Source organism: Vanessa cardui, chromosome 29 (genome assembly GCF_905220365.1).
Source record: "Vanessa cardui chromosome 29, ilVanCard2.1, whole genome shotgun sequence".
NCBI lineage: Eukaryota > Metazoa > Arthropoda > Insecta > Lepidoptera > Nymphalidae > Vanessa > Vanessa cardui.
In genome coordinates, this window is record NC_061151.1 from 7,069,116 (window position 1) to 7,091,323 (window position 22,208).

Below are 22,208 nucleotides of genomic sequence, written 5' to 3' on the forward strand. Positions count from 1 at the left end.
TATTCCGTATAAAAAAGTTCATTCCCAATTTTGCCGCACTTGGGGGTTGTTTTTTTATTATTAAATTTAAATGGGACCACCCTTGAGTTATTATATATACGCCGAAAAAAGATTTGTCCAAATCGGTTCATAATTGGCGGAGTTATCGCGTAACAAACTTAAAAAAAAAACATACCTACGGGTCGAACTGAGAACCTCCTCCTATTTTTGAAGTCGGTTGAAAATGTACTTCATGTCCTTTCCTGGAGTTCAAATTTGCTTCATACAGAATTTCATCAAAATCGGTTCAGCGGTTTGGTCGTGAAAGAGAGACAGACTGACAGAGTTACTTTCACATTTATAATATTAATATACATGATTTGATATTGAATGCTTTGATGATGTACTGTTTATAAAAAAAATAATACAGACGAATTGATAACCTCCTCTTTGAAGTCGGTTGAAAACGGCTACCACAGATTACATAGATATTGTTGACTTCCAGGCAGGATATATTACATACGTATATAAAAGTATTTAACTAACATGACTGTATTTTTAAATGTTGGAAACGAGTAACCACTGAGTGTCTTGCCGGTTCATCTCTGTAAAATTCACTTTCCAAACCGGTGGTAGCTTCACTTAATGCAGTTGGTTATTGAAGATTCAACAATGCTCGTAAAAGCCTACTTGAATAAAGTATATTTTGTTGAATAAAGTGTTTTTTTCTCTTTTTAATTAATATGTATAGGTGATAGGGTATTCACTCACCCCCCTAGATATCCCCCTAAGACACGGATTCTCCCAGTTTATGGGTACGGACCCATGTAATAACAACCAATACATTTCGATTTCGATTCGTAAGCATCTCACAATCACTGCAATCAGACCGAGCTGCCCGGACAACTGTATGTACAACGGAACAAGGGGGGAGGTGTACGCCTACTCGCTGTCGGAGTGCGGCTTCCTCTTCCTCCTGCCCTTGGGGTGCGCCTTGTACGTGTGCTTGCGGAGGTCCTTCAGCTTGAGGTACTTGCAGGGGCACAGCTTGCACAGGAACTTGAAGTCCTCCGGGTTGCCGTGGTTGCGCAGCGCGTGCCGGTCGCGGATCGCCTCCGACACGAACGAGCGGTGGCACGTCGCGCACTCGAACGGCTTCGACGTGCTGTGCGACTGGAACGACACGATATCGATCAATACATACGAGAGAGATGGCAAGCCCAGGCGAGCACCGGCGACTGAAACGACACGATTACTTTATTATAAACTAGCGGTCGCCCGTGGCTTCGCCCGCGTAGATAACGGTTCATAATGAGTCTTCTAATATCCCTACTGCTGAGGCACGGTCACATTACTTACAAGAATTACTGCAACCGGCGCTTGGATCTATTGTAATAAACCTCAAATTCGTGATCACAACACCTCAGCCAGACCAACATCGGCCACGAATCTGATGAGGTTCTTAGGGTCGGAGGTCATTATGTCCTCTAAGGACATGAATTAGAACATTTTATAGTTCTATCTTTTATAGTTTAGGCATCATAAGCAAATAATCAACTTTTTTGGTAGATTTTTTCCTTTTTTGACCGAAAAACCCAAAATATCTTACGGAACCCTATTTTTTTCAAAATAAAATTTAGCCTATGTTATGCAGGATTAATTTACCTTTCGAATGGTGAAAGAATTTTTAAAATCGGTCCAGTAGTTTTTGAGCCTATTCATTACAACCAAACAAACAAAGTTTTCCTCTTTATAATATTAGTGTAGATAAATATATATGAGAGAGATGGCAAACCCAGGCACGCACCGCTGATTCATGTGCTTAATTTGTCTTTATAATTCATCTCGTGTTCAGCGGTGAAGGAAAACATCGTGAGGAAACCTGCATGTGACAAATTTCATAGAAATTCTGCCACATGTGTATTCCACCAACCCGCATTGGAACAGCGCGGTGGAATATGTTCCAAACCTTCTCCTTAAAGGGAGAGGAGGCCTTTAGCCCAGCAGTGGGAATTTACAGGCTGTTACTACTTACTTTATTAATATAAATACTTTTCAACCGACCTCAATCGTAAATTGCCTTTTAAGTAATCTAATATTTTTCATTTCATTTTACCTAGGAGGACTCTCAAAAATATATTAAATATGCAATTATTTTTATTACTTTTTAGTGCGTTTTTATTTGTTTTAAAATAGTGTTTTGTTTGAAGTCGGTTTTTCTTTTTGTTAAAATTTTATTTATACTTGGTGGTAGGGCTTTGTGCAAGACCGTCTGGGTAGATAACGTTCTCTTTCAGATCCGTTCAGTAATTTTGGAGTCTATTGCAAACATACAGACGTCGGAGACTTTGGTTTACAATATGTAGCGATATAAAACTAGACTATATTGTGCACCGTTAGGAATATATATGATTAGTATATTTTTATTTATATACTATTAGTTATATCCACTTTAGTTTAACTTCTAAAATTCCGATAACAGTTTCGTCGCCAAAACGCCATTTTCTCAAATCCACAGTGAATACCACAGACTAATCCAGCTCTCGACCAATGAGAGCGCTGTTGTTATCTGGCTTTTTTCTGTTATTATTGATAACCTCCTCTTTGAAGTCGGTTGAAAATGGCTACCACAGATTACATAGATATTGTTGACTCCCAGGCAGGACATATTACATGCATATATAATTGTATTTAACTAACATGACTGTATTTTTAAATGTTGGATACGAATAACCACTGAGTTTATGTGAATGTGAATGTGAGTCAATGTGAATCTTCAATGGGGCCGTCTATAAATTAGGCGGGGGGGGGGGGTGTCAGCGGATGTCGGTAGATAGGAGGGGGGGGGGGTGTTTCGGAATTCACGTCATTTTTATTTATTTATTTATAGTTTATTGTTCACGTACAAAAAGATAATTTCTAAAAAGAAATTTCTTCCAGGACACCTAGTAAGTGAGACTGCAAATGTGAGAGACGGCTAAGGCGCATACAATACTAAAATAACTCATATATATATATATATATATAAGCGACTAACATTTATATATATATATATATATATATATATATATATATAAATGTTAGTCGCTTGCGTTTTACGATGTTTATTATCACGTGTTATCCCAAAAAAGTAGCCCATGTCTTTTCTTTGAGTTCAAGTTTGCTTCACACCGAATTTCATCGAATTCGGTTCAGCGGTTTGGTCGTGAAAGACAGACAAACAGACAAAATTACTTTCACATTTATAACATCACTATAGATATATGTGACGTCTCGTGCGCTCGGACTGCCCCTGATAATCAACGCGTAACATTCCAAGGTCACTCACGACTTTCAAGTGCCTCTTCAGGCTGGAGTTGGTGCCGAAGCTGGTGTTGCAGATCTCGCACAGGAACGGCCTCTCGTTGCGGTGAGTGCGCTCGTGGACCTGCGGAGACGCCCAGCGGTTACAACGCGTGCTCTTAGCCGATGATTGCGGGTTCAAACCCAGACAAGCATTACTGAATATTAATGTGCATAATTTGTAATTAATCTCGTGCTCAGTGGTGAAGGAAAACATCGTGAGGAAACCTACATATGTCTAATTTCATACAAATTCTGCCACATGTGTATTCCACCAAGCCGCATTGAAACAGTGATGACATATGTTCCAAACCTTCTCCTCAAAGGGAGAGGAGACCTTTATCCAGCACTGGGAAACAATGTGCACCGGTGTGACCTACAGCGGGTCTGCCTCCTCACCCGGGCCATCTTTAACACACTGGAGGCCCTGGGCAATAGTCTTAAGATAACGGGGTCGCTATGAATTTGACAGGACACATTCTTTTGAACAAACAAAGAAACTTTCATTGTTCTCTAATTTGTGAATAAATAAAGCTTTGGTGATACCTAGTTGCTGATTCGATACTATATTTGTAAGTGGGATATATTGGAAACTAGCAACCCGTACGGGTGCAATACTAATACTAAATAGACCAAAACTAAACTTCAAAAATTATCAGTGTTTTTTTACTATATTGATCAATTATTATAAACAAAAACCTTCATCTCGAATTACTCTATCTATTAAAAAAACCGCATCAAAATCTGTTGCGTAGTTTTAAAGACGACAGAGAAAGCGGCTTTGTTTTATACTATGTAGTGAAATCAGAATCTTTGTGTCACCTGCAGGCTGTAGGCCTCGAAGAAGCCCTTCCCGCAGTAGGTGCAGCGGAAGGTGGCGCCGCGCAGCACGCGCTCGTGCGTCTTCATGTGCACGGCGAGCAGCGCGCGCGACCCGAACTTCTTCGGGCACTGCGCGCAGCCGTGCGTCTTCTCCTGGGGGGGGGGGCGATGACATAACACCTGAGCCTCAAACTTATAGTCCGCCGTACGGCTCTGTAAGAATTCACTTTAAATATCACTTGTGATGTAAACGACCATCTTACGGTGACACACGATTTTCACGTGTTTTATATACATTATATGATTACATTCAATATCAGATTCTGACATATCACTCTTGTGTTCTGTGAGTGAGTTTCGAGATTTTAACGAGAGAGTAACGTTTGTGTGATTTTGTTAAATGAAGTTCAGTTTGTTAATTTTAGTTGTAAGTTATGATTAAATATAAATTCTTTGAGTATAAATGTGTTTTTATTCAATATTGAGACTAAGTTTGAGAATTCTGTCATATTTTTCTATAGATTATTCCAAGCACAAGAGGACGAATGGCAAATAAAAAACATAATTATCACCGAATTGACGCGATATTACTACAGTGACAGTAACAGCCTGTCAATTTCCCACTGCTGGGCTAAGGCCTCGTCACCCATTAAGGAACATATTCCACCACGCTGTTCCAATGTGGCTTGGTTGATGATTTATTAATTGAGCTTGAATAATCTATGATATAAAAATCCCTTCTCGAAAGTCAAAGAAATTGTTATCGGAACTTTGAACGTAAAATTAAAGTGCGTAAGTAGTTCAGTGGATATTTGTGGATAAAATAAAGGAAGATGCATAGCAACACTCAAAACTATATGAATTTAAACAAATAGTCTTTTGTCTACTCGAATACTTTAGGATGATTCCATAGACAATTATATATAGGTACTCCATTCCAACTATAACAGGGAAAAGGCTAAGTAAACAACGTCTGGCAGCAAATAGACGCGATATTATTGGTCGAGACCGAGAGCTTGATCAGTCTGTGGTGTTCACTGTGGATTTGCATAATAATGGCGTCATGAACGACAAAACATCGGAATTTAGTAGGTAGGAAGTAAAATGATAGTGAAAATATGTAATTAAGTGTTGTATAATAAATAAAGATATATTAATCAGAAAGTCTTAATGGTGTGCAATATAGCAGAGTTATTAGTAAATCGCATGAAATACGTAAATTTCAGGTTTGTGTATCTTTATTCCTACTTCGATTGGAATAAGCTTTACATTGCGAACGCGCCACGCAAATACAAGTGAGAAAGAGATAGAAAAATAGCTGTTCCACATCTTAAGAGAGAATCATCCCCTCAGATCCCGCACCCTCATAACAAAAGATAAATTTAAAAATAAACACACAATTACTGTACACGTTTCGCGTACTGATTTCTGGTTCGTAAATAAAAGCTAACTATTTAGTATAAACGGTAACAGCCTGTAAATTTCTCACAGCTAGGCAAGGAGGCCTCCTGCTGCTGCAATGCGGAAAATTAATTAAAATAAGACAAATGCAAGGTCATGGAAACTCAGTGATGCTTACCTAGGTTTGAACCCGCAATCATCAGTTAAGTTGCACGCGTTCTTACCACTGCGACATCTCGCCTCATAAAATAAAAGACAACACCGAATTAAATTTGAAATATTTATTTCTGTGACAGATACAACATTTTACAATTTTGGTAAAATCTTATAATCTACGAACTAACTTTACAATAAACTATTACATACAACACACAATTTGAAATCTTATAAATAAAAGTGCATTATCTAGTATTTAAACGAATCTATGTATTATACGCTAGTTAAGAATTAATTTGGTTCCTTTAATAATTTCAAATCTGTTCTTTTTTAAATTAATGATGTACAAACATAATTATACATATATATTGATAGGAAATTGTAAAAAATGTAAACAAATACGTTATATTCGATAATAATCATTTGTTTACATTTTCTACGAATCGTTTGTAAATAATTTTACAATTTTATGTCGCTAGGGAGAAAAAAACAAGTGTATATACATTATATACTTCAATATAACAAAAAAACTAGCGCCCTGTCGATTGAATCAAAATATATTACAGTATTCATACTATTCCTTATCACTTAAAATTATTTTAAACTACAAACAGATCTAAGAGATTTCTATTTAATATCCCATCACTTGTCTTTGTCTTTTTATAATATGTCCCGCTCGCACAATTTCCTAACCTTATATTATATTGATGAACGATAATTGTGGAAATTTGTTTTATTGTAAAAAATAAAATATTATAATACTGTACTGTCATAACTCTTGTTTTTTTACGACGACTTTGGCGCGCGCAAATGTCGTCACCATCTATTCAAAACGTAAACATTCGTGAAGACCATACTGATAATGATGTTCTAATAGAAGAAGTGAAAAAGAAACCAGCTCTTTATGATAAAAATTGAAAGAGTCTTCAGATATTCACGTGACAATTAAAGTCTTTTTCTGCCGAGTCTCACGAGTTCACAGAGAACGACCGTCTCTTCGAAATCCAAAGTGGCAAATGACACTTAGATTTCGAAAATGTTTTGTCACAGTCTCTCTTAATGAGCGCACTCCACTGTGGAAACGTGACGTGACAATGACAAACACTTTGAAGTCACCGTGACAAAAATCACCCGTGCGCGCTAGCTCTTAGATCTCAAAGTAAGGCTGAGGATGAAAGGAAGCGTTAATTATTATTATAGTAGTGGTATTAGACATGCGAGTCTACAGACTGTCTACATATTATAAATGTAAAAAAAACAAGAGTTATTAAGGTGAAATTACTTGAATTTCACTTCTATTATTAAATTTTTTTTTCAAACGTATTTCACGATTCATGAAAAAAGAGTAACTACTGAATTTCACGTCGATTTAAAATTCACAATGAAAATTGTTATGCTGACCATCTTCCACCTTAATTATAATTTTTAAGGAATAAATTGACGGGAAACAGTAATTTCGTTAACATTAAAATATTTACAAATACTTTACAATTAACTTACACATAACCATTTTATAAATAAGATCGAAGTATGTGCAGTATCTTACATCAACTTAATCGTGAAATTATACAAATTATTATAAAAAAAATAAGTACTCACATCATCCAAGCCAAGTACGACTTATACTGAGTTCTTAAAATAAAGTGGGGGCAATTAGGGGGCATTTCCATAAACAGATTTAGAAAAATAAAACCATTTACTGAATTAGACACTTATTCTTTTTCAATGAGTAATAAAACTCTCATTTACAGACACAAAACCTATACAACTTCTGGAAGGGAGGGGCGCTTGGAGTCTTACCATCGATGTAATATCTTTGTTAATTCATATATGTCATCGTAAGATTACAAAATTCGTTAGATTACAATCTACCTCGTGAAATTGTAATCTAACGAATTACAGCTGATTACTAATATATAATCTTACGGTGATATATATATAAACTTTAATAATTGTAAATCCGAGGCAAGAGATAACAAATTGAGTCACTAGTCCATACAGGAGAAATTTGAAACAAATTCTATAACCATCTCATTGAAGAGAATATATTTGCCCAGCAGTGGGACTCTTAAGTCACTTGAAGTTTGAGATGAATTTAATTTAAACAAGCGCTAGTGGAATGGACAATAATGTAAAAACTCCATATTCTAAAATGTTAACGAATCAAATTAACTCAATCAGCTTAAATCTCAACGCCCATTGGTCGATACCAGTTGATGACGCGATGTGCGGCCAATGAGCGATCAGATAGCAAACAGATAATATAACGGTGTGCCAATAAAGAAATACAAAAAGGGTTTGATATATATAGCATAATGAAACAGATGCAGGCTCGATATAAAAAGGATGATTTCTTGTCATCACTTCGCAAATTAGGAAGCATCAAAGCGTCTGACATTGGATTTCCAGGGGTGCAAAATCAAATATATGTTAATGATCACCTCTCCACGCGTAACAAAGCATTATTGAGAGAAGCCAAACGTCTTTCTAAGGAAAAAGGTTATGCCTATTGTTGGGTCCGGAATTGCACAATTATGGTACGAAGAACAGATAACTCGCCGGTACTCCACATTACATCTGAGGAATCTTTAAAAAAAATATCATAAGCGTTAACTCGTTATTCAATATTTTTTTTACTTACTTAATTTATTATAGACAATTGTTATATTTTTTATATTCTTGTATTTTTTATGGAATTCTTTGCATTATATCATACTTTATACCTTATAATCGAATTAAATTTGATGAAATTGCTATGCTTGTCGGTGGTTATGAGTCTAAATCTTGTGGTAAGTTAATTTTACTTCTTCTATTTAATAAAAATAAGCCTAGGGGTAATTGCTCAGATATTAGTACTCTACTTAAGTATTGGATAATGTTATTCGAAAACTTTAATTGGATATTTCGTAATAAACAGAATGCATATTTGTATATTTTTCTATATCCGCCATGATTTTGAATATCTTTTACCACAACGTTCGTGGTTTACGTACCAAGACAAAACAATTTTATCATAATGTATTAAATCATAACTATGACATTATCTGCCTAACAGAAACGTGGCTTTTGGAAGGTATTTTTGACGAGGAATTATTTGATACCCGATATACTGTATATCGTAATGACCGTAAATATGACTGTCTCGATGTGGAGAGAGGAGGTGGAACATTAATAGCTATTCGTAAGGAATTTTCTGTAGACATGCGTATAAAAGAATTTTCACCAACTCATCCTCATGTCGATATTACTTACTTAAAAATTATATTACGGCACAATTTACCACATAAGTCAATATTTCTTTTCTGTTGCTATTTTCCACAAAATTGTTACCAGGCTGAGTCACAATTGGAATTTTTCGAGTTTGTTTCTGACTTAATTATTCAACATCCATGTCAAGACATTGTGATGGTGGGTGATTTTAACATAAGTAAATCTGTTTGGTTATATAGTGATGATAACAACTCTCTTAATATTTCAAATCCTTCTGTGGATGTTATGACATATCAGTTATCTGCATTTATAAATTTTAATAGCTTGCGTCAGTTTAATCACGTTTTTAATGTAAACGGTAGGTTATTGGATTTAATTCTTTCAAATTTACACTGTGATGTATCTCGTACCGCCCCTTTATCTGAACCAGAGGATGCCCACCACCCTGCTCTCTGTCTTATGATAGATATTTGTTCAATTGAAAGGAATTTAAGACCTAATAGGCGTATTGTTCGTTTATATCATAAGGCTGACTATGAGGTTGTTAGTGCTGAATTAAACAAAGTTAATTGGGAGCTTCAGTTAAATAATAAAAATATAACCGAAGCAGTTGATATGTTTTATCAAATCGTGGACCAGATCATACAACATTTTATTCCATCAAAAGTAATTACTGAAAACAATAAATATCCTTGTTGGTACTCTCGGACACTAATTACCTTAATAAATAAAAAATTAAAATGGCATAGGAAGTGGAAAATTTATGGACGAATATATGATTACAATAAATTTTCGGACCTTCGGGCTCAAACAAAAAATATTGAAACTGATTGTTACAATTTATTCGTAGAGAGAGCAGAACAGAATATATATTTCAATTCTAAGCATTTCTGGACTTTCATTAAATCTAAGAAAGGTCATAACAGTCTGCCGGATACTTTATATTATAATAATGAATTCAGTTCTGATGGACAACAAATCTCGAATATGTTTAATCACTTTTTTAACTCTGTTTTTGAATTGGATTCAGGGTCCACGTCGATCATATCGTCTAACAACTCTTGCAATCAGACAATAATAAATTCAATTGAGATTACTAATAACAAAGTAGAGCATTATCTTTCAAAGCTGAATATATCTAAGGGTAGCGGCCCAGATGGACTACATCCTATTTTTCTAAAAAATTGCAGCAAGGCACTTTGCACTCCTTTAACTATTCTCTTTACAAAGTCCTTGAACACTGGTTGTATGCCACAGGAGTGGAAGAAATCTTTAATCACACCTATTTTTAAACAAGGCGATAAAAATAATGTTAAAAACTACCGTGGCATTTCAAAATTGTCTGTGATTCCTAAGATGTTTGAAAAAATTATTTTTGATACCTTGTTTCCGTTATTAAGGCCTTTACTTATACCAAATCAACATGGATTCATCAATAAACGCTCAACTGAGTCAAATCTTTGTGAATTTCTTGATATAGTATTGAAAGCTATGGAAGATGGTCACCAGGTGGATGCCGTGTACACCGATTATTCGAAAGCTTTTGATAAAATTTCTCATAATCTGTTGCAAAAAAAACTAGAAAACATCGGTGTACACGGCGATCTTCTGCGATGGTTGACATCCTACCTTCGTGATCGTACTCAAGCTGTCGCAGTTAAAGGGTTTACTTCTACTTTTGTACCTATAACATCCGGTGTGCCTCAGGGTTCCCACCTTGGTCCCTTATTATTTAACGTCTTTATCAATGACTTAACATCCTGCTTCTTAAACTCACAGTTTTTACTCTATGCCGATGATACAAAAATTTTCAAAGTTATAAGAGATAACCAGGATTGTATCGAACTCCAAAATGATCTAAATAGGTTAGGACAGTACTGCAAATCTAATGGTTTACAACTAAATTTAGCTAAATGTTGTATTATAACATTTTCAAGGAAAAAAATGCAACACTCTTTTAATTATTCAATGTTTGGTGTTAAATTGCGAAGGGTAACTGAGGTACGGGATCTTGGTGTACACCTTGATAGCCAACTCGTGTTCGATAAGCATATTGAAAAAATTACTCTAAAATCTTACCAAATGTTGGGCTTCATCTTCAGGCAAGGTACTGACTTTAGGAACCCTAATACACACATTATACTTTATAATGCTTACGTTCGGTCACACTTGGAATATGCATCGACTGTATGGAATCCATGTTATGCTAAGTATATTCAAGCAATCGAAACAATTCAAAATAAATTTCTTAAAAAATTAAAATATAAATTTGGTCACGCTTTGCCTATTCTACTGTCCTTAAAAACTAGACGAGAACATAGGGACCAATTGTTTCTATTTAAAATTATTAACAGCCTTATAGATTCGCCTTATCTCCTAAATAAAATATTATTTAACTGTCCTCGCTTAAGTGCTCGGTACAAAGCTACTTTCGCAACTCCAAATCATAAAACAAATGATTACAAAAATAGTTTTATAGTAAGATCGTGTAGCAACTATAACGATAAATATAACCACATAGACTTGTTCAGCAGCGGTCTCAGTAAGTTTAACTCGATACTTAGAAATAATTAGATTAAGATTTGTTATTAACTTTTTTTTCCTTTTTCATATTTCACATGATATAAGTTTGGTTTATATACATTCATACAGTTGTTAGATTTTTGTTTTTAATTACCATACATTTATAATTTTACTGTTTTATCTTTTTTATATATATGTTCACTTCCAGATTAATTATTTGTGGAAACTGTATTGGCATGTGTGTTATTTAAGGTTTATAAGTTTTATGTAATATAAAATATGCTGTTTGTTTCACTTACTTACAAATAAATAAATAAATAAATAATCTTATATTTGAAATTGGTGTTAAAGAGTTAAAACTAAGTTTAAAGGTTCGTCTCAGTAGAATCGACATTCCCAACCCGTCGGAGCTTTACATCTAATTCAAGTCAATAAAGCACACATAAGTTAAGATTTAAGCCGCGAAAACGAGACAGAAAGAGTTAATCAATATGACTTTTGGACTTTTGCTTCTAACCGTACAGTGTGCGACAGGGATGGCAATAACTTGTGAACAGACAGCACGAGAACTGTCACCGTTTGTAAGCAATCTTTATTGGCACCGGTTATACTAAACAACAATTTGGATGACATTTAAAAGTGCTACGAACGACTTATCCAATAGTTTAATCTACTTCGATTTTTTTTACAATTGTTTAAGTATATTTAAAAACTTTATTAATTTTCATAATTACATTACTGTGTGACCTGGTGTTAAAAGGGCTTAAGGATAACGTACAATACTGGCTTTTACGCTCAGTTACAATTTCATAAACACAAAAGAAACGAATATGCATAAAATTATTATTATTAACACTAATGAATTTCTTGCCGTTTTCTCTGGGTAGAATCTATATTCAGAGCCGGTGGTAGCTTTACTTTTAAAGTAGGTAGTAAGTACTTCCTTGGTGGTAGGGCTTTGTGCAAGCCCGTCTGGGTAGGTACCACCCACTCATCAGTTATTCTACCGCCAAATAACAGTAGTCAGTATTGTTGTGTTCCGGTCTGAAGGGTGAGTGAGCCAGTGTAACTACAGGCACAAGGGACATAACATCTTAGTTCCCAAGGTTGGTGGCGCATTGACGATGTAAGGAATAGTTAATATTTCTTACAGCTTCATTGTCTATGGTGATGGTGACCACTTACCAATTGGTGGCCCATATGCTCGTCCGCCAACCAATACCATAAAAAATTGATGATTGGAGTGTTCTTGTGACAGTAACACAATTCCTTTATAATAATTTAAATAATTTGGCAAATAATATACATTAAAAAAAAAATCTAAGCCCTGTTTACACCGGATCACTAACTTAGCGAGTGATGAAATTTAAAAATTTTTCTATTGTAGATAATAATGAGAAATATTTAATTTTCAAATGAATCAACGTGTTATAATTACTATTGATATGTTTTACCTTCAATATCAGACATTTTATTTACCGCTAGACTTGAGATTACTCCACAAACCGAATTAAATAACATCTACGTTGATCAATGTACGATTTGGAAACGTCAAACAGACACACAAACCTCACTCAGACGTACTGAAAGTTATGCATTCACTATACATAATATGCTGAATCAATTTCGATATGATTCTCTTCATATAGGTCGGAACATATAAACAGCTGTCCGGATAGTTCAGTCAGTATTGAATAAATAGTGAAAACGACACTTAGATGTCACATCGGCAAAATTCGTAAAACCGATCACATCCGAATTAAGTGCGCTATACCAAATTATCAATATTTATTTCTCATACGAATATGATCTTTACACAAACGTAATAACTTGTAATATCGTACGACCTAATATATTCAATTCGACGCGTCGCTTTACACGCACTCGCTGTCTCGGGTCGAGCTGACGCGAGAGTCTATAGCGACGAATAGCGTCGAGTGGCGCGATAGGGAGCTGTTTCTGTTGGTTGTGAATCGGCAGTGATCGGTTTTATTGTATTTGCCGACGCTACATCTGAGTTGTGTCGTACTGTCCACACAAAAACTACAAATTAATATTCAGATATACCACACTAGTTATCTATCGCGGCTTCGCGCGAAGTTTAGAGGATTGTTCGTCACATGTCAGCAAAAAAGATACCCTATGTCCTTTCCTGGAGTTCTAATTTCCTTCATACAGAATTTCATCAAATTCGGTTCAGCGGTTTGGTCGTGAAAGAGAGACAGACAGTCAGAGTTACTTTCACATTTATAATATTAATATAAATGATTTGCTATTGAACACTTTGATGATTTACTGTTATTAAAAAAAAAAATAAAGACGAATTGATAACCTCCTCTTTGAAGTCGGTTGAAAACGGCTACCACAGATTACATAGATATTGTTGACTTCCAGGCAGGACATATTACATACATATATAATTGAATTTACTAACATGACTGTATTTTTAAATGTTGGAAACGAGTAGCCACTGAGTTTCTTACCGGTTCTTCTCTGTAAAATCCACTTCCCAAACCGGTGGTAGCTTCACTTGATATAGTTATTAAATAAAGATTCAAAAGTGCTTGTAAAAGCCTACTTGAATAATTACGTTTTAATTTTTTTCCTTTTTTAATTAATAGGTATATTTAAGCATCAAATTTTAAGTTGAACCAAAACACTGATTGGGAAGTCATTCACCCCGCTAGAAATCCCCCTCCAAGTCAGCCCTAAGATACCCCTATTATATATATATCCCAGTTTAGGGGTACGGGCCCACTTTGAGATATATTACCTGATGTAATAACAACCAATACATTTCGATTTCGATTCGTAAGCATCTCACAATCACCGCAATCAGACCGAGCTGCCCGGACAACTGTATGTACAACGGAACAAGGGGGGAGGTGTACGCCTACTCGCTGTCGGAGTGCGGCTTCCTCTTCCTCCTGCCCTTGGGGTGCGCCTTGTACGTGTGCTTGCGGAGGTCCTTCAGCTTGAGGTACTTGCAGGGGCACAGCTTGCACAGGAACTTGAAGTCCTCCGGGTTGCCGTGGTTGCGCAGCGCGTGCCGGTCGCGGATCGCCTCCGACACGAACGAGCGGTGGCACGTCGCGCACTCGAACGGCTTCGACGTGCTGTGCGACTGGAACGACACGATATCGATCAGTACATACGAGAGAGATGGCAAGCCCAGGCGCGACTGAAACGCCACGATATTAATCAATACATATGAGAGAGATGGCAAACCCAGGCGCGACTGAAACGCCACGATATCGATCAATACATACGAGAGAGATGGCAAGCCCAGGCGAGCACCGCTGATTCATGTGCTTGATTTGTCTTTATAATTCATCTCGTGCTCAGCGGTGAAGGAAAACATCGCGAGGAAACCTGCATGTGACAAATTTCATAGAAATTCTGCCACATGTGTATTCCACCGACCCGCATTGGAACAGCGTGGTGGAATATGTTCCTAAACCTTCTCCTCAAAGGGAGAGGAGGCCTTTAGCACAGCCGTGGGAATTTACAGGCTGTTACTACTTACTTTATTAATATAAATACTTTTCAACCGACTTCAATCGTAAATTGCCTTTTAAGTAATCTAATATTTTTCATTTCATTTTACCTAGGAGGACTCTCAAAAATATATTAAATATGCAATTATTTTTATTACTTTTTAGTGCATTTTTATTTGTTTTAAAATAGTGTTTTGTTTGAAGTCGGTTTTTCTTTTTGTTAAAATTTTATTTATACTTGGTGGTAGGGCTTTGTGCAAGCCCGTCTGGGTGGGTACCGTTCTCTTTCAGATCAGTTCAGTAATTTTGGAGTTTATTGCAAACATACAGACGTCGGAGACTTTGTTTTACAATATGTAGCGATATAAAACTAAATTATATTGTGCACCGTTAGGAATATATATGATTGATATATTTTTATTTATATACTATTACTTGTATCTACTTTAGTTTAATTTCTAAAATACTGATAACAGTTTCGTCGCCAAAACGCCATTTTCTCAAATCCAAAGTGAATACCACAGACTAATCCAGCTCTCGACCAATGAGAGCGCTGTTGTTATCTGGCTTTTTTCTGTTATTATTGAAATAAAGCTACAATCTTCAATGGGGCCGTCTATAAATTAGGCAGGGAGGGGGGGTTGTCTGCGGATGACGGTAAATGATAGATAGGAGGGGGGGTGTTTCGGAATTCACGTCATTTTTATTTATTTATTTATAGTTTATTGTTCACGTACAAAAATATAATTTCTAAAAATAAATTTCTTCCAACACACCTAGTAAGTGAGACTGCAAATGTGAGAGGCGGGAAAAATAGGGAATAATAATATTATGTATTATTATTCCCTATTTTTTGCTTTTATATTATATTTATCAATGATTATTGCCAAAGTAAAAATAATAAAGGTGATTCTATAACCAAGTTCTTTAATCAAAAAAAACATATTTTTCTCAAGTCTGCAATGTTTTAATTTCATCGAACTGGTAATGACGTCAGTTTTGGGAGAAGGGGGGGACATTAAGAAATGACGATAGGATGATTGTAGGGGGGCGGGGGTGTTCTAAAGTCTGAAAAAAGCGATGACGTATTTTATGGACGGCCCCTATAGACATTAATGCTATATATATATATATATATGTGTTAGTCGCTTGCGTTTTACGATGTTTGTTATCACGTGTTATCCCAAAAAAGTAGCCCATGTCTTTTCTTGGAATTCAACTTTGCTTCATACCGAATTTCATCGAATTCGGTTCAGCGGTTTGGTCGTGAAAGACAGACAAACAGACAAAATTACTTTCACATTTATAACATCACTATAGATATATGTGACGTCTCGTGCGCTCGGACTGCCCCTGATAATCAACGCGTAACATTCCAAGGTCACTCACGACTTTCAAGTGCCTCTTCAGGCTGGAGTTGGTGCCGAAGCTGGTGTTGCAGATCTCGCACAGGAACGGCCTCTCGTTGCGGTGAGTGCGCTCGTGGACCTGCGGAGACGCCCAGTGGTTACAACGCGTGCTCTTAGCCGATGATTGCGGGTTCAAACCCGGACTAGCATCACTGAACATTCATGTGCTTAATTTGTAATTTATCTCGTGCTCAGTGGTGAAGGAAAACATCGTGAAGAAACCTACATATGTCTAATTTCATATAAATTCTGCCACATGTGTATTCCACCAACCCGAATTGGAAGAGCGTGGTGAAATATGTTCCAAACCTTCTCCTCAAAGGGAAAGGAGGGCTTTGTCCAGCAATGGGAAACAATGTGCACCCGTGTGACCTACAGCGGGTCTGCCTCCTCACCAGGGCCATCATTAGCCTTCTAGAAGTCCTAGGTTATATGCATATTAGGTAACGGGACCCATATGAATTTGAAGGAACATTTTTATTAGATTAGACAAATAAACTTTCATTGTTCTTCAATTTGTGAATAAATAAAGCTTTGGTGATACCTAGTTGCTGATTCGATACTATATTTGTAAGTGAGATATATTGGAAACTAGCAACCCGTACGGGTGCAATACTAATACTAAATAGACCAAAACTAAACTTCAAAAATTATCAGTGCTTTTTTTTACTATATTGATCAATTATTATAAACAAAAACTTTCATCTCGAATTGCTCTATCTATTAAAAAAAACCGCATCAAAATCTGTTGCGTAGTTTTAAAGAAGACAGAGAAAGCGGCTTTGTTTTATACTATGTAGTGAAATCAGAATCCGCTATGAATTTGACAGAACACTTTTGTTTGAACAAACAAAGAAACTGTCATTGTACTTTAATTTATGAATAAACAATGCCAGTATTGCCATATTTGTGGGTCGGATATACCGAAAAAGTCAGAAGAATTAATTCGAAAATGTTCCGATCTCTTTATACGGTCTGGTTTAAAGGGAGAGGAGGGCTCTGTCCAGCATTGTTTAGAGGCCCTGGGCGCATTAGGTTACATGGGGCGGGGGCGCGTCACCTGCAGGCTGTAGGCCTCGAAGAAGCCCTTCCCGCAGTAGGTGCAGCGGAAGGTGGCGCCGCGCAGCACGCGCTCGTGCGTCTTCATGTGCACGGCGAGCAGCGCGCGCGACCCGAACTTCTTCGGGCACTGCGCGCAGCCGTGCGTCTTCTCCTGGGGGGGGGGCGATGACATAACACCTGAGCCTCAAACTTATAGTCCGCCGTACGGCCCTGTAAGAATTCACTTTGAATATCACTTGTGATGTAAACGAACAACTAACGTTGATACACGACTTTCACGTGTTTTATATACATTATATGATTACATTCAATATTAGATTCCGACATATACTTAACTGTTGTGTTCTGTGAGTGAGTTTCGAGATTTTAACGAGAGAGTAACGTTTGTGTGAATTCGTTAAGTGAAGTTCAGTTTGTTAATTTTAGTTGTAAGTTACGATTAAATATAAATTCTTGGAGTATAAATGTGTTTTTATTCAACATTTAGATTAAATTTGAGAATTCTGTCATATTTTTCTACAGATTATTCCAAGCACAAGAGGACAAATGGCAAATAAAAGACATAATTATCACCGAATTGACGCCATATTATTACAGTGACAGTAACAGCCTGTCAATTTCCCACTGCTGGGCTAAGGCCTCGTCACCCATTAAGGAGGAGGTTTGGAACATATTCCACCACGCTGTTCCAATGTGGCTTGGTTGATGATTGATTAATTGAGCTTGAATAATCTATGATATTAAAATCCCTTCTCGAAAGTCAACGAAATTGTTATCGGAACTTTGAACGTAAAATTAAAGTGTATATAAGTAGTTTAGTGGATATTGGTGGATAAAATAAAGGAAGATGCATAGCAACACTCAAAACTATATGAATTTATACAAATAGTCTTTTGTCTAATCGAATACTTTAGGATGATTCCATAGACAATTATATATAGGTACTCCATTCCAACTATAACAGGGAAAAGGCTAAGTAAACAACGTCTGGCAGCAAATAGACGCGATATTATTGGTCGAGAGCTGTCCCACATCTTCTGAAAGAATCACCCCCTCAGATCCTGCACCCTCATAACAAAAAATAAATACACAATTACTGTACACGTTTCTCTTACTCATTTCTAGTTCGTAAATAAAAGCTAACTATTTAGTATAAACAGTCACACTTGTAATTTTCCCGCAGCTGGTAAAGGAGGCCTCCTCTTCCTCTGAAGAGAAGAGTAGGAGGATATTCCATCACTCTGCTCCAATGCGGGATATTAATTAAAATTAGACAAATGCAGGTTCCCTCGCGAGGTTTTCATTCTCCACTGAACTCGGGATGAATTATAAACACAAATTAAGCACAGGGAAATTGAGTAATGCTTACCTGGGCTTAAAGACGGTCTAAGCAAGTCTGAGCCAAGTCGACTCTTAAATAAAACAACAACAGCCTGTAAATTTCCCAATGCAGGGCTAAGGCCTCCTCTCGCTTTGAGGATAAGGTTTTGAACCACGCTGTTCCAATGCGGGTTGACGAAACACATATATGGCAGAATTTCTATGAAATTTGACACATGCTGGTCGCATGTTTCGCGAGGTTTTCATTCACCACCGAACTCGGAATAAATTATAAACACAAATTAAGCTCATGGAAATTAATTGATGCTTACCTGGGTTTGATCTCGCTCCAACTGGGCCATCTCGGCTCCTAAATAAAAGACAACACCGAATTTAAGTTTGAAATATTTATTTCTGTGACAGATACAACATTTTACAATTTTGGTAAAATCTTATTATCTATAAACTAACTTTACAATAAACTATTAATTTGGTTCCTTTAATAATTTCAAATCTGTCCTTTTTTAAATTAATGATGTACAAACATAATTATACATATATATTAATGGCAAATCGTAAAAAATGTAAACAAAAACGTTATATTCGATAATAACCATTTGTTTACATTTTCTACGAATCGTTTGTAAATAATTTCACAATTTTATGTCGCTAGGGAGAAAAAAACAAGTGTATATACATTATATACTTTAATATAACAAAAAAACTAGCGCCCTGTCGATTGAATCAAAATATATTACAGTATTCATACTATTCCTTATCACTTAAATTATTTTAAACTACAAACAGATCTAAGAGTTTTCTATTGAATATCCCATCACTTGTCTTTGTCTTTTTATAATCTGTCCCGCTCGCACAATTTCCTAACCTTATATTATTATATTGATAAATGATAATTGTGAAAATTTGTTTCAGGATAAAAAAAAAATTATAATACTGTACTATCATAACTCTTGTTTTTTTTACGGATTTGAATCTCATAAAAATTATAACAATATCAGAATTAAATAGATTCACCGTCGTTGCCATGGTTGAAATTTTGGAAAAGCCCAGAGTTACTTAGAATGTTGCCAGTGTAAATTATTAAAATATTTTTTTTTTAATTTCATAAAATTTAGTTATCGCTTTCTCAGGTTGGTTTATTAATTAATTTTAAAATCTATTGAAGTTCCGAGATTTATAGCTAAGTTTTAAACACGTGCTAGAAGTTAAATCAAATAAGATATATAAAACAACAAATACGGCAACATACTATACTGAAGGCAAGGTTCGGAAGTATACGTTAGTATATTATAGGTTATTTCACTGAAACACGATAGCTTGCTCCTGTTGCCATCAATAATATTACTACTACAATAAATTGATTATTGAAATTTACATATATGATTTTTATATATTGATCAAATGACGTATTTGTAACAAGACCGTATTATACACGAAAAAATACAAGAGTTATTAAATTGAAATTACTTGAATTTCACTTCTATTATTAAATTTTTTTTTCAAACGTATTTCACGATTCATGAAAAAAGAGTAACTTCTTCATTTCGTGTCGATTTAAAATTAACAATCAAAATTGTTATGCTGACCATCCCACCTTAATTATAATTTTTAAGGAATAAATTGACGGGAAACAGTAATTTCGTTTACATTAAAATATTTACAAATACTTTACAATTAACTTACACATAACCATTTTATAAATAACATCGAAGTATGTGCAGTATCTTACATCAACTTAATCGTGAAATTATACAAATTATTATAAAAAAAAATAAGTACTCACATCATCCAAACCAAGTACGACTTATACTGAGTTCTTAAAATAAAGTGGGGGCAAATTAGGGGGCATTATCATAATCAGAATTAGAAAAATAAAACCATTTATTGAATTAGACAGTTATTCTTTTTCAATGAGCAAAAAAACTCTCATTTACAAACACAAAAATCTATTTAACTTCTGAAGAAGGAAGAGAGGGGCGCTTGGAGTCTTACCATCAATGTAATCTTTGTTAATTTATATATGACACTGTAAGATTACAAAATTCGTCAGATAACAATCTACCTCGTTAGATTGTAATCTAACAAATTACAATATAGCGAAAAATAATGCGTTAAATTGCAATCATATTTCACGGTTCACAATATTTCGTTATATTACAATCTCACTAGGTAGATTGTAATCTATCGAGTTTTGTAATCTTACGGTGACATATATATATAAACTTTAATATTCGTAAAACCGAGGCAAGAGATAACAAATTGAGTCACTAGTCCATACAGGAGAAACTTGAAACAAATTCCATAGCTATCTCATTGAAGAGAATATATTTGCCCAGCAGTGGGACTCTTACGTCACTTCAAGTTTGAGATGAATTCAATTTAAACAAGCGCTAGTGGAATGGACAATAATGTAAAAACTCCATATTCTAAAATGTTAACGAATCAAATTAACTAAGTCTGCTTAAATCTCAACGCCCATTGGTCGATATCAGTTGATGACGCGATGTGTGACCAATGAACGATCAGATATCGAACAGATAATATAACGGTGTGCCAATAAAGAAATACAAGAAGGTTTGATATATGTAGCATAACCCTATATTTGAATTTGGTGTTAAAGAGTTATAACTAAGTTTAAAGGTTCGTCTCAGTAGAATCGACATTCCCAACCTGTCAGCCCTTTACATCTATTCAAATCAATAAAGCACACACAAGTTAAGATTTAAGCCGCGAAAACGAGACAGAAAGAGTTAATCAATTTGACTTTTGGACTTTTGCTTCTAACCGTACAGTGTGCGACAGGGATGGCAATAACTCGCGCACAGACAGCACGAGAACGGTCACCGTTTGTAAGCAATCTTTATTGGCACCGGTTATACTGAAACAACAATTTGGATGACATTTAAAAGTGCTACGAACGACTTATCCAATAGTTTAATCTACTTCGATTTATTTACAATTGTTTAAGTATATTTAGAAACTTTATTAATTTTCATAATTACATTACTGTGTGACCTGGTGTTAAAAGGGCTTAAGGATAACGTACAACACTGGCTTTTACGCTCAGTTACAATTAAAACACAAAAGAAACGAATATTCCTTTTTGCATAAAATTATTATTATTAACACTACTGAATTTCTTGCCGTTTTCTCTGGGTAGAATCTATATTCAGAGCCGGTGGTAGCTTTACTTTTAAAGTAGGTAGTAAGTATTTCCTTGGTGGTAGGGCTTTGTGCAAGCTCGTCTGGGTAGGTACTACCCACTCATCAGTTATTCTACCGCCAAATAACAGTACTCAGTATTTTTGTGTTCCGGTCTGAAGGGTGAGTGAGCCAGTATATAGTATAACATCTTAGTTCCCAAGGTTGGTGGGGCATTGACGATGTAAGGAATAAGTTAATATTTCTTACAGCTTCATTCTATATGGGGTGATGGAGACCACTTACCATCGGGTGGCCCATATGC

General features: G+C 35.6%; 2 protein-coding genes across 2 annotated transcripts; both read right to left on the reverse strand.

The window, feature by feature from the left end:
• Positions 1-813: 813 nt before the first annotated feature.
• Positions 814-14,230, reverse strand: LOC124541878 (oocyte zinc finger protein XlCOF6-like). The gene is made up of 4 exons (XM_047119786.1): positions 14,207-14,230; positions 4,144-4,356; positions 3,308-3,406; positions 814-1,152 (listed from the first exon to the last, which is right to left on the reverse strand). Exons 1-4 carry the CDS (start codon positions 14,228-14,230, stop codon positions 922-924), a joined length of 567 nt encoding a protein of 188 aa, XP_046975742.1. The 3' UTR covers positions 814-921.
• Positions 14,193-17,573, reverse strand: LOC124541879 (zinc finger protein 227-like). Its single transcript, XM_047119787.1, has 3 exons — positions 17,400-17,573; positions 16,320-16,418; positions 14,193-14,557 (listed from the first exon to the last, which is right to left on the reverse strand). Exons 1-3 carry the CDS (start codon positions 17,571-17,573, stop codon positions 14,327-14,329), a joined length of 504 nt encoding a protein of 167 aa, XP_046975743.1. The 3' UTR covers positions 14,193-14,326.
• Positions 17,574-22,208: the final 4,635 nt, after the last annotated feature.

Coding starts and splice junctions, on each gene's coding strand:
- LOC124541878 (XM_047119786.1), bottom strand. CDS start 14,230: ATGTATTGGTTGTTATTACATCAG. Junction 4,357..14,206: donor ATTGGTTGTTATTACATCAG/GTAATATATCTC, acceptor GAATTCTTACAG/AGCCGTACGGCGGACTATAA. Junction 1,153..3,307: donor TGAAGAGGCACTTGAAAGTC/GTGAGTGACCTT, acceptor GTGTCGTTCCAG/TCGCACAGCACGTCGAAGCC.
- LOC124541879 (XM_047119787.1), bottom strand. CDS start 17,573: ATGTCATCGCCCCCCCCCCAGGAGAAGACGCACGGCTGCGCGCAGTGC. Junction 16,419..17,399: donor TCGAGGCCTACAGCCTGCAG/GTGACGCGCCCC, acceptor GCGTCTCCGCAG/GTCCACGAGCGCACTCACCG. Junction 14,558..16,319: donor TGAAGAGGCACTTGAAAGTC/GTGAGTGACCTT, acceptor GTGTCGTTCCAG/TCGCACAGCACGTCGAAGCC.